The 14136-nt window shown below is 37.3% G+C and overlaps 1 protein-coding gene across 3 annotated transcripts in view; it reads right to left on the reverse strand.

Annotated features, from left to right (window-relative positions):
- Positions 1–2068: 2068 nt before the first annotated feature.
- Positions 2069–14136, reverse strand: part of SLC30A7 (solute carrier family 30 member 7) — a 35167-nt gene continuing 23099 nt past the window's right edge. For all 3 annotated transcript variants that reach the window (XM_030031971.2, XM_030031970.2, XM_030031973.2), the window contains 3 exons: positions 10460–10550; positions 9286–9435; positions 2069–5898 (listed from right to left, as the gene is read on the reverse strand). In XM_030031971.2, the coding sequence (XP_029887831.1) occupies positions 5851–5898; positions 9286–9435; positions 10460–10550 (289 nt within the window). In that variant the 3' untranslated portion in view covers positions 2069–5850. The remainder of the gene's footprint in view (positions 5899–9285; positions 9436–10459; positions 10551–14136) is intronic.

Genomic DNA, 14136 nt, shown 5'->3' on the forward strand with positions numbered 1-14136 from the left:
GATTTTTATTCCATCTTTAATTTCATGACATCATAAAGTTATTCCTGTGAATATTTAGAGCTTGTGTAAGTGCAGTTAGATTGTATATTGCTTCAAAAGACAACACTGTAGGAACACGGACATGCTTTTACCTGAGGCTGCAAACTGCAAGCTGTACCTGCTGGTATCAGCTTCTAACATGTAGACGCCTCCAGAAACCTTTAAACCTTGAAAAACCCCTTTGTCTGACTCAGTCCATTGACATCTACATCAGCCTTAGCTTGATGACTAGGATAAGAAGTGCAAGTAGGGAACTGAAGAAGTGTACCAGATACCTGCCTGGCATCACTTTTGCTGTAGTACATTAACCAAGCCTACTGCACACATTGTTACAAGTGCATTTTAGATGTTAAATTTTGTAGTTCTCTCACCAACAGAAGCCATTAGCGTGCAAAACCTGTTATGTCTGTATCCATCTTTACACTTGAGAGAGTGATTACAGACAGGTGAGAATGTTCTTTATGTCTAAACCAAGAAAAACAAGAACTCACCCTTTGGTGAGTTGGTGAAACAGAGGGAGAAGCTGCACAGAATTTATTATTTCAGAAGGTTGCAACTTAAAATAGAACTGGATTTCTTCATATGTTAATGCTAGCATTTATGAAGTGCTGGACTCAAACTGCAGCAACCACAATGAACCTCAAGCCAATTCTCAGAAAACAGACTGCAAAAATTCTTTTTAAAATCAGCTAATGGATGATGGTGGTTGCTATTTCAATTAGTCTTCACAGTATGTATGACAACAAAGCAGACCTGTATGCATATTTTTTTTTTAAACTGAAGATTTATTGGAAAGAAATTTGATCCCATATCTTTTCAGCAATATAGGATATTTAACATTTTATATAGACTGTATTCAAGTAGAAAAGATTACATTAAAAATTTCTAATATTGCACTTGGGACAAGTCATGGCTAAGCTACTAACATTAGCATTCCAAAACAAAATCATACATAGTCTTCAGAATCTGAGTGAGCTGCCTTGTGTTATCATTAAGATTTCTTTACAGGTATTTTGATATACTGTACTATTCAACTTAAGCTCACTGCTAAGAATAATTCCTGTAATTTAAAGGTAAAGGCAAGCAGTATGCTGAATGCAAGCAATAAGCTGTATGCTACCAGGAATGATTTGGGCAATTTCTTCATTCACAATATTTCACACTTCAGCTAAAATACTGTAGTGATTCATTTAACTCTTGTACAAGATCCCAGCATACACATGAAAGACTTCAATGCATATGGGAAGTGAAATACACAACTCCTTTTACACATTATTTCCGCCAATCACCACATAGGCAAGAACCTTTTGTGGCTCACTGAAACAGACAAATAGATTAACCAGTATTTGCACACAGTGAGACATGTAGTCTTCACATGCCAGACACAGCAGAAGCATAACTGGCATCTTTTCACATTATAGCAGTCTCTGGCCAGTGAAGTCCCAACAGGGATGGTCATTGCAACAAAGCCTGAATGAGCGAGAAATCCAAAAGGGAATCCCAGCAAGTTGCAGATAGGGATTTTCACAGAAGTGTAAAGGAGGAATTAACCAGTGAGTCAGTATTGGGGATCAGAGAAATGGATTAGAGGGGAAAAAAACAAAAAAAAAAAAAAAAAAAGGAAAATCCCTCTATATTCATTCCCAAACACACTTAAAAGGGGTGGGAGAATCAATAATCATCACAAGTGGCAAGTGCTGGGGAAAACAGGACAGGGCTTAATTACTAAGTAAAGCTGTTGCTCTGAACTGGTATTTAAAGATCTTGTTTAACAAGTAGTGATTAGGATTTGCATTTTATAGAAGCATGAAGGTTTCTGCAGCTGAAGTCTGCACTGTGAGAGAAAAGCCATGAACTTTACAATTTGATTGCACAGTGCGTGCAAAGGGTAGAAAACTGCAGTTCAGCAGCAGCTTGTATCTTGTTTACATTCACAAAACAGGTTCACTTACAACAGTTAAAAAGAGATACCCTTCTTTCCTTCACCTTTAAACCCAGCTTTACTTCTTCAGAAAAAAAATTCAGAATGTTAAGAGTCACTAAGGTCCATTTTATTAGTAGCAGCGGTTTCAATTTTTACGTAAAAATAGTGTCAGCAGCTCTTACTAATGATACAATTAAACTTTCGTTTTAGTAAGCAGTATTACATAAAAAGCAGAGTCATTTATTTGGACTAGCACTTTTTGCCTTAGTTAAGCAAATCGCACAAGTAATCTAGCTCTCTGTAGGGGCCCTAGTGATGTAAGGAACAAGTCTACCCATATGTATAGACTTAACAGGATTAGCCTACGAAGGACCGGTCTTCACTGTGCATTCTCTTAAGAGTAGTCTTCTTCCACTATTTTTTACCATGACAAACATTTGGGGCATTTTAATACAGACACTCTGTAGCACTTGTTGTATCTTCTTATTTTGCTGTAGGTCCTGTAAAAAACATGCAGTTTGCAGGCTTGCTCTTTGGGACAATATGGTTCTAAGTTACTGTTTTCAGTCACAGAAAAAACCCACAAAGATAGACCAGCTACATGAAAACATGAGAAAATCATACTTTGAAAACTTGGTTCAAAATTCCATACTGGATACCAGGAAGCTGAGTTTTAGCAGATAATCTGCAGACCTTCATCCATCTCTGGATATCAGTCAGTTCAAATGATGCGATGCAGCGCCAATGAAGTGTTAAAAGCAAAGTGTTACATAAGCAGGCAAGTGTTAGGTAATTAGCAAAACACAAAATAATGGAGCTTTGACTCTCAGGATAAGAAATGCTGCACCTGTAACTGCATGATTTGTACTCTCCTCAAAGCTGAGCAAGTATCCCTTTAGTAGGTGAAAAAAATAAATCAGATGTCACACTGTTTATCAATGTATTAGATGTGATTGTAGTTACCTACTGGACATGTCATCTGCTGTCTTTTGTAGAATTTTGTGATGCTTACCCTTTTTCAGAAAGCCTAAAAAGGCTTACAGTCTACTTTGAATCTGACTTCCCTACACTATCCTCAATTATATTAAATGATACACTTCTTATGATAAAAACATCAAGTTGTCCTTAAAAATAATGAAGAAAGTGCTATCTTGGTTAGAAAACTCCCACTTGTATATATGCTTTCAACAGTCAGATAAATCATAATAAGCAACAAAAAGATGTCAAAAGTTATTAAAACCAATATTGCATAATTATAACCAGCTTAGAGGCTTTTTCACTCAATTTCCCATATTTAAAAAGTTTGTAGATGTACATCTCAAAAAACCCACACCAACAACAAACCTGACTGCCACTCAGGCAGATTCTCACTTGGAAACAAATTGTAGCAGTTGTGTTTTCATTAAGAAAACTAAAATAGTAGCGAAGCTCAGCAATTTGGGCAGCACTAGAGTATTTCAGCAAGTCCAGGAATACTTGGTCCTGAAACATGCTGGTATAAAAATGATTTAAACCAAAGCCTGCTCTTGGATCATGACATAATTGCAATGAAGTTGGCTGATGCTTGCCTTTAAAGTTGTATCAGTTGATCTTCTCTAGCCTCAAATAGTAGTAATATTAACTATTAAAAAAAAAATAAAATCAAGCAATCATGCTGTCAACCAACAAGCAGCAGTCTATACACGACATACTACAAAATAATGAGGGATCTCCACCCTGTAGTCACAACCATATTTTAATTACCTTTTCTGTGAACATATAAGCAAACGGTATCTTAAACTGCAATACTCAAATCTGCTTGACAGATTCTTGCACCCTACCCTGTGCCGTGTAACTTTCAGATCCCATCCTCCAGTCAGGAACTCCAGGCCTGGCAGAGCATGTGCAAGGTGAGACAGGGAGGGAGCCTACAGGGTGCCAAGAAGAGAGAGATGTGGAACAGTGCAGCCAGCTGAAAGGGCATTCTGCACCTGCATCCCCAGGAGAAGCGAACAGGATCAGAAAGCAGCAGTAGGGAGAAGGAGGGATCTGAAGACTAGAAGAGACTGTAAAGCTCAGAAGCAACATGTATGAGGCTTTTTAATGCTATTTTTCTTTACACCCAGTTTTCAGTTCCAAGCACAAGAGTACACCCCCACGCTTTGTATAAAATCAACATTCATGTTTCAATATCTCATCTGGAAAATTCAGGAACCACCTATCAATTTGGCAACCATTGTGTTTTCACATGAAGAGAGATCAAAATTCAGGCGCTGTATAGGAACGACAGAATAAATGCAAGAAACCCTTCATCTCAATCATGAATTCAGCAACATCAGTAGCAAACAAACCATTTCTGCAAATGAATCTTCGGTACTTTCATAGTGCCTAGCACTTACTACACAGACGTTGTCAGCTTCAGAGGGCATTGATTTCAGTATTAGCACATATTGGGTACCAGACTTAAAATCCATACCAGTCAGCAGTGGCTATGATTTATCAGAAGAAGGCCTGTTTTGTTTTTTATTCCACAATGTTCTGTTTGTAGAATGTCCTCTTATAAAATCTTCTATTACTAAGTTAACTACTACAGCATAGTGGAATTATCATCCATAATACCAAGTATAGCAGATTGTCTTTGAAAACAATGCTCTGATCTGAAGCGTAATATGATTATAAATGCTAGAAAAATATGATAGACTAATGTTTCTGGAAAAAAACCTACTTACTGCACTAAGAATTTTTTTTTTTCCCCATGAAAACACACAAGGCTACAGATAATAAGATAGTAAAAAATACCAGACTTGTCAACCTGGAAAAAGCATAACCTTAAACAGCATGAACCATGGTCCTTATTTCCATTTCGGGTATTACCACCAGGAACAATTATTTTCAGTATTTGGAAAGGCAAAAGTTATCTCAGCAATCACTTTAATAAAAATTATTACAACCTATTAAAATCAAGGAGATTTAAGCTTTCACAAACAATTTAGGGATTTAATTTTTCCTGCCACGTAACTTGGAAGATAAAAAACTTCAGGCATTGCTTCCATCACCAGCATCTTCCCTCAGCTGCCTGTTGTTTCGGTGACTATGAACATGAGTAGCATCATGTAATGTCTGATTACTCCCAACAATATGAAGAGACTAAGAATTGGAGTTAAACCTAGTATTTTGACTGAAATAATTTCCACAAGATATGTGGAACAAAATATCCAGCTTGTTTTGGAAGCAAGTCTCTCCACAACAGCTTTGCCTTTTACATTTAGAATATTTCTGTCTGTTTGGTAAGATGCAAGTATAAGGGAAGTCTTAACATCTACAGTTAGGCAAGTACACAACCTCCCCACATACATCACTAGTAAATAATCAGACTGCATACAAGATATTTGTAAAAGTAATAAAACCCTTTGATGCTCCATATTTATGCTGGCAAATACCTCTCCTGATATAGAAGGCACTTTGAAAACCCAATATGGTTTGGTTCATTAAGTTTGCAAAGTACAAACAATTGTACAAACATAGAATTATATTGAAGCATGTCAGCCATTGTGACATTATCTACAAAACAAGTTTCCAATTGTTGATAACACTGGTTTTATGGGAATGAGCAGTGGTTTCAGCAGCTTTACTGAAGACATGACAGGGTTTCCAGTACCACAATCTTAGTAAGTAAAAAACCCTCAAAAACATACAAGTTTAGGGGCCACAAAAAGACAAGACCCAAAGTCTATAACATTCATTCAATATCTGCTCCTTAGAAGTGAACTCCATCCATAGCCTGAGGGCAAAAATCTATTCAGTCAATTCCAGAACAGTGGTGGTGGCAGGCTCTGTCTTGAGAAGTATGTTGTTATACCATTACAGTACAGAAAACTTTGGTCCAACAGCACGATTTCAGAAATTCACTACATGGCTGCGACATCAATCTGTATGTAAAGCTGTCTTACTCCTGCCTATGGAAGAGAGAAGGAGAGTGAAAAAAACCTGTAAAGCCAAAGCAATTTAACTGACCTGAACACCAGCCCACGTCAGTAAGTAACCTAGCAAAAACCTCAGCATCTTATTTTTCTGTAATTCATCTTCCACATTTAGCACATCATTCACTGAGATACTGGCAATCTGGAAACCTATAAACTTTGAGAGTGCTGTATGAATACATAGCTCTTCACACAGTCAAGTGCACATATGTAATTATATATTAACATTAGCTTTGCTACATTACCTTGTCTGGTTCATCCTAAATAACTGTCGTACATGAAACTGCACAAAAGCAATTCTTTATTTTATACAAGTTTAACTTCCCGAAAAGCAAGCTGCTTGAAGAGCTGTCAGTTTAAAATCGAGCTAAGCACAAGAGCGTAACATGGGATTTGTTATTTGAACCAGTTCTACGCTTAAGATTTTAGCAAGAAACAACGACTACAGTGAATTTACATGACATCATGACACACTAAAATAACTTTTGGTAAACGTATGTGAATTGTATGAAAGTATTTGTCTCCTCAGAAATCCTATTAAACTAGGCTTAGATGGACTTGCTTAGTTTTATCATCATTCAGTATAAAACAGCATTAAAAAAAAATCATTTAGTCATTCATTTTAACCTCAGTGGCAGGCCAGCAACAATGTTGTGATGGTCACTGGTTATGCAACGTGATCTTGAAGCATTAGGCTGAACACCGCTAAAGATCATATTGTCTTCAACTATCATCAACTTGCTTTTAGCTCAGTAGAGTGGCAAAACCAGCTATCAATTATATTAAGATTAATGAGGGCCAATATTACTAAGGAGAAAAACCTCTACTTGCTTCAACTGTTCCTCCACTTATTACCCTAGGTTAGGTAAGAAAAATGATAGACCTTGTTCTCCTAATTCCCTTCCTAGACACATGGCTCTTGATACCTGCACAGCTACAAAACAGCTGAAGAGCTAATGACTCTCTTGGAAAATGCAATCCTTTGGAGATTTGAGATGTAAAATTAGTTTTAATGTAATAGAATGTTCTGTATAGTCCTTCCCAAAAAATATCCCTTAGTTTCAAACTACTTAGTCTGCAGAATAAGCCACACAGACTGATTTCTACCTACTCAATAATCTAAAGCTGTATGTGATGGAACATCTCAAAAAGGACCAAATTTTATTCATAAAGTTTGATTTTAGAATATTTGTAACAACAAATCCTCCTTTCCTAAGTCTCTAACATAAAAACAATTACCTGTGTTTATTTTTATTGGGTTCCCCATGACTGACTACTTTAAAATTCCTTAAACTTTAAGGAGTTCGAAAGAATTCATGCACTCAGGCAGCACATTGTAGGGTTGGCTTCAGTGGTGTCTCTCCTGAAAGTCCAGAAACTTAGCAGGCAAGATGCATAAAAAAAACCCCCAAAATCCAGTCTGGAATTTTTAATAAATGTTGTAAAACAGTTAGTAAAAGGGGCACTTATCAGATGCATAAAAAATTCACTAAGCCATCACATATGCAAGCTGCCAATGCAGTGGGCCAATACAACATTTAGAACAAGGAAAAGAATGTGCATGTGAGCACACACAGACTTTCCCCACTGTAAAAAGCTTTGAAAAGAACATTTATGCAAGAACAAATTAACCTGTTGACAGAAGCAGTCTTTATTTACAGTATCAAATATACCTGATCAGAAGCTCCCTTTCTTCACTGTCCAGCTCACTTAGAGAAGTCAGTAATTTACATATCTCCAAAATATTACCGTTTAGCTAATAATATTCTGTTACCTAAAACACTGGTTATAAACAGGAATATTTGTCTCCTTTTCAGCTACAAAACTCTCTGCTTTTGAGTAATGGAGAAAGGACATTATGGAAAAATGTAATAGTTTTTTTCAAATACAGTCCTCCAACATCAAGGATAAAACCAGGATGTTTTTGGCTCTGCATGGTATGAGAAAGTTTCCAGCTTTATTCTTCACAAAGTTCTCTTGCTTGGAGAGAAATTTTCTGTTTTATCTTAATAGACTCTAAGTTCTACTTGTAAACCATTCACATCCAGTAGCTATACTGGATAGGCAGCCAAACTGAATTTCATGTCTCATGGTTAAAAGTATAAGGAAGCAACAGAAAAATATTTCTGAAATTTGTAAGTTTTTAATCTTAAGGCAAGAACTATCAACTTCTAATAAAGTTTCTGTTGTTCACAAGAATTCCAGCATTTCATATCAGCTACAAGCGCTATCAAATACATCACTATCTATATAAAAAAATATAAACTGTAGGGAAATAAATGGGAACATACTGGTCGTATACAACATGACAACTGATGGTTACATTTTAACTAATGATCACCTGTCCTGGTTTCAGCTGGGATAGAGTTAATTTTCTTTCTAGTAGCTGGTATAGTGGTAAGTTTTGGGTTCAGTACGAGAAGAATGTTCATAACACACTGATGTTTTCAGTTATTGCCAAGTAGCATTTAGACTAAGTCAAGGATTTTTCAGCTTCTCATGCCCAGCCAGCAAGAAGGCTGGAGGGGCACAAGAAGTCGGGAGGGGACACAGCCAGGGCAGCTGACCCAAACTGGCCAAAAGGGTATTCCATACCATGTGATGTCATGTCTAGTATGTAAGCTGGGGGAGTTGGCCTGCGTGGGAATCGCTGCTCAGGGACTAACTGGGCATTGGTTGGCAAGTGGTGAGCAATTGCACTGTGCATCACTTGTTTTGTATATTCCAATCCATTTATTATTATTGTTATCATTATTAGTTTCTTCCTTTCTGTTCTATTAAACTGTTCTTATCTCAACCCACAAGTTTTACTTTTTTTTTTTATTCTCTCCCCCGCCCCACTGAGTCGGGGGGCAGTGAGTGAGAGGCTGTGTGGTGCTTAGTTACCAGCTGGGGTTAAACCACGACATCACCACAGCATGGATATTACTAAAAGACAAAATATGCAAAGACCATGGATTCTTAGAGGGATAGAAATGAATGACAAATACAGCATCAGCACAATGAAAAACTTAAGTAGGTCCAGTCTGTGGTCGGAAGCTCTATCTTGAGGTAAGCCTCATCTATTTTCTTGGTTCCTCATAGGTCAATATAGGGTTTCAACTTAATTTGATACACCTCAGACAATTACAGCTGTTATTTCCATTAAGTGGCATCAAAAAAATAATGCAGAGAGGTACAGTAATTCCATCTACATTACTGAGTATTTTGAAATTGTTCTATACAGCTGGAGCAGCGAACCTTTTCAAAACACACTGATACCAAAACCAGAAACATTTAATTTTTCTTGATAAGAATTACAATGTCACATCACGTGACAGGCAATTTACGCTTTGAGATGTGATTTCTGCTGATGACACATACCTGAGTAAAAATATTGTGAGTCTGGCTTAGAATCCACCTTCCATCAGCATCAGGAGCTACTAATAATTTCAAAGTCCCTATGTAAACATCAGTACACAGGGTCCAGAAATGTGGATCATGTAAACTGTAAACTCCTTGCAACTGCTGCACCTGAAAACACAGTCAAATTTTAAAAAATATATTTCAGAAAATGTATGTCTGTACTGTTTTACAGAAAATATTACAAAAGCCAATGCATTCTTCTACTTCTAGCTAAATGTGCAATTTGTGATATTCCACTTAAATTACTTATTACTATCTCAGTAATTGTAAGGAAGGTGAAGACATACAGATTGTACGTACATGTCATGATTTTATATCTTGCTGCATTTACGTTCTACATATATCTAACTGAAACCATTTCTGAAAACAGTGGTATCCAAGGAGAAAAGTCACAGTTATTAAATTTGAGAGGGCATTCAATTAAAACAGCAATTTTTGCAATGCAGGAGTTTTCCCATTAAACAATTTGTGAGAGATTCTAACTACTAACAGTAATATATTAATATTTCTGCAAATATTTTGTGAGGGCTTAGATTTGTCCTGTCAAAACCCTTCTTTCTCCTCTGTCCAATTTTAGCAAACCCTCCACATGACGATTACAATCCTGTAACTTCCCGAGGAAAGATGGTACTCCTACAAGTGCTTTCTATTAACTTTGCAAAGGTGCTTCAATGTTCAGGTCATGACACAGTAATACCTATTTATTTAACTTATCTAAGTTAAACAGGAGTACCAGGAGAGGTCAAATCCAGAGTAATCTACATATTCTTATAAATACACTTCCAATGTTACTCCACCTCACTTTACTAAGAACTAGATTTTGAGGGGGACAAAAGCTGAACAAAACAGAAAAACATGCACTTTATATCAGCACAAAGTACTTTGAGAGGAAAAGCTTCAGGATTTGTTTTTCTAAACCAACATAGCACATTTTAAAACACAAACTGAGTTGAAGCTATATACAATTTAGGACTTTAGAAAGATAAGAATCAAACTGGTACCTCCATTTGTATAATCTAAGGAACATTTCACAAGCATTACTGGAAAAACATCACAAAATACCCTCATACACACAGCTGAGGCTCATTCAGTCAGCAGCTTGATCTGAAGCAAAAACGGCCTAAGAGCTCACCCTCTGGTAGCACTGAGGCAGGGCGTTTTCCAAGGAAGGAGGAGTTCGCTGCATCAGAATTCCAATGGATTCTTTTAAAAGTGGAACAATACTGGAAAGAAAAAAGGAAGTTAGCTACTATTACGTTTTCAAAAGATGCAGAACAAAGAGCAACATAATACTCCTTAATGCTCTTGAATAATTTTTCTTTAGTTGTTCCACCAGAAGCTGAGAAAGTTGCCTGATATAGAAAATAAAAGGATTGACAAAATTGCTATGGTATCTTACCAAAGGCAAGATTACTTTTCCCACAGATTTTCCACAGAGACAACTGGTGGACAGTCACAAAAGACTTAATAGTTTAATCATGGGATTTGAGATGAAATTTCTTAGTGTCTTAAAAGTTATCTGACAAAGCAGCTGATAAGTATTGCTCAAAACCAAAACCCACTTCAATGGCAATCACTCACAACCAATGATAAAATTATGCAACTGAAATGGTTTTTGCTTTTGTGTTTGGCTTTTGTGTTTGGCTTAAGGCATATTTTTCTTATGAACTAAGACAATAATAGGGAGTTCATAAAACAAAATTAGTATGGACCAGTCCAGCTATAACAGTTATTTGTCAGAAACAGACAACTTAGCATATTCTTGAAGTGAACTAAGTGTAGGGTCTCATCCAAGCTCAAGGATCAAACATTTGGAAGCAATTAGAGGTTCCCTCCCGGCCAAATGGTCTTGTTTAATCAGCAAACTAAGATCACACTAATACCCTTTTTTATTATTTTTCCTTTCCTTTTTTTTTTTTTCTTCTTTTAATAACACCAGGAGACCAGTAAGCCCATACCCTGAAGCTACCACTAAAAATTTATACTCTTATTAAGTTTTGGTTTGTTTGGGTGTTTTTTTTTTGTTTTGTTTTTTGTTTTTTTTTTTAGTAGCACATCATGTCTGGCTCAGAGCATCCTAAAATTTTCAAGCAGATGACAAATATCTACAGCCCAACACTAAAACTTAAATAGCAATCTAATTTCAAGAGCATGTAAGTCACCTCACACTCTAGACCAAAAGTGATGATATATTTCAGAAATTACAAGCTGAATTTCAGTGTTCAGCGCTGCCATCGCAGCTGGAGTATATAGTGATGGGATAAAAAGCATCCAGAAAACATTTGTAGATTAGTTGTGCCGTCTGTTAAAGGAAACCACAGAAGCTTTGTTTAAAATCTCATGAAGTGATGTAGAATGCACTGCATAGACCAGCTGTATATTTGCAGATGTTGAACAGCATGACCTAACCATTCCTTTCCATTTTTAAAGACATGGTTCCATTTGTACATGGAAGTAGTGCTGGCTGATTGACTGCTCAGCTCACTCCTTGGCTAATGCTTAGCCAGGGGTAGGAGGGAGTTAGAAGCTGCATGCCTTGTCTAATGAACCCCTGGAAAAACCACCACCCTAAAATTAAGTCTACTCGCAGGCACACTGGTTATTCCAGCCAAATTCACCGCCTGATGCACTCCATCATGTGGCCTCACGCAGTTGCACTGCTACTGAGGAATCGGTTCAGAAACAGGAAGAAGCAGTTAGGAGTGGGCAGGAGTTGCCTAAACTGGACCTGTCACCAAGACAATTAAACATTTAGCAATGCAATAACTGTCAATCTGTCTAAAGGAAGCTTAACTGGAGCCTCACATTCTACAGACAGTGGATTACAAAAGTTGAGGGAAAAAGGTTCTCCTATCAATGGACCCATCTCACTAAATAATGTCCATGTCACAAGCATTACAAAGGGAGCTGGAGCTGCCAAAATACTCCATTGCTGAATTGATTTCAGTTTAACTCACTATTTAAAATGGAGGTTTGCTTCTTAATAAAAACCTTGAAAGACCAATATACAAGTTCAGGATGCAAACTGAATACAAGATTTTTGAACACTGACTCCATGCCCATAAATTTAACAAGGCCCCTCTAACATATGCATCCAAAGGCTTCAAAAACCACACGCGTACAGGCTGCATATTTTTCCCAGAGAAAGGACTAAAGGAACGGAGAATGTAGGAGCTTGCCTTTTTATTGGAACATACCACTAGAGTGCAAAAAATCCATGAAAGAAATCTAACCAAAAAATGTCTGATTTGCACAACTTATGTACATTATTTGATAAAATGGATGTACATTATCTGATAGAATGGAAATGAATTGGCAAGTAGGAGATTTGGAGAGACAGCCTATGGAAATTTAAGACTAGCAGGTTGAGGCATGTTTACCCATTCCAAAGACAGATTTGGTCAGTGAAACTGGTTAATTCATTCTGGAACAGGATGCACATTGAAAAAAGGAAGTTAAAATCCTGTTAGAGAGCTCTTCAGCTGAAGATGCATTTAAAATTAAGATCTGCTTCATTCTGAAAACCTTGTTGCCTAAGAAACTTATCTTCCAAGGTTAAGTCTATGCCATCAGCAAGGTGTGTACAAGTACCAAAGGTTGTCTCTCCTTGCCAGGCCATGGGGTGCAGTTTAAAGCAGCACATATTGGAACCATTAGTTCAAAATCAACTAATATATAAAAAGGTGAATGGGGAAGACACTCCACTCCTAGGACAGGTGGTACAGCTTAAAAGACAGTCTCCCTGCTGGCAAGATTTCACCCAGTCGTGTTTTTGTAATGGCTCTACGCTAAAGCTGTAAGAGGGAAAGCTCCTGTGCAAGTTTTTGGCAGTAATGCTGCACAAGTTATGCTTTTATCCAGACTTCACAAAAATGCTAAAGCCATGGTGTTTAACTGAAACAGCAACATCTTAAAAGTCCAAAGAATAGAAGTAAATCAGGATGTGGCTTGATACTATAGGTGCAAGTTGAAGCATATCCCAGTTCACATCTCCCTCCTCTAACTTAGACACACTGTTCAGCTACAAATTTATCTTTTGCAAAGCTGAAAAGGCCAAAAGAGAGCAGCAGCGATGCAGTATGCCCTCACAAATGCTGTTAGAGCACAGAAGCCCACGCACTCATCTCTGCATCCAAAGGGACACTATCTTCAAAGTTCGTTCTTTACGATAAGACAAACTACCACGACAAACTACCACGACAAACTACAGAATCCAGTTCTCCGATGCCTGAGGTCTTCCATTGTTTCATGCATACTACTGAAGTAAAAACCCTTTAATTAAAGCTCCAAACGCCACACTGTATGCTCTTTTCTCAAAAACTAACTAAAAACCAGCATTACTTAATCAGCAGCAGGCACTAGAAAGATTAGTTCCATCTCATGTGACTGAAGAAAACACTAGGAAAGATGATGATACCCGGCAGGCTGAAAATGTGGTTAGAGAATTTGACCAAGCTTTCCTGTTTTTGGATTAGTCATTAGTGCAAAATACACATGGTTGTCTCTGCAACAACTACTGCACTGGTATTTCCCCCTCTTTTTTTGGTCTATAGAAAGACTACTGAGGAAAATAAATAACGCTGAATGCTCACCAAGTGGAGAGTTTTTTCATGCATAAGCAGTCTGTAAGCTTTGCTGCTAAAGCAGATGCAATTTTCCAATGGTCTCTGATTACCAAGCCTTGAATCTAAAACATCACACTTTTACAAGACAATGGAATTTGAACGAGGTGCTAACCCACAACAAGACTTGGGAGGTAAACATATCCTCTACAAAAGCCATAATATCAAAAGCAGCTAATGTGTGCAA

Source organism: Aquila chrysaetos, chromosome 12 (genome assembly GCF_900496995.4).
Source record: "Aquila chrysaetos chrysaetos chromosome 12, bAquChr1.4, whole genome shotgun sequence".
In the NCBI taxonomy this organism is placed as follows: domain Eukaryota; kingdom Metazoa; phylum Chordata; class Aves; order Accipitriformes; family Accipitridae; genus Aquila; species Aquila chrysaetos.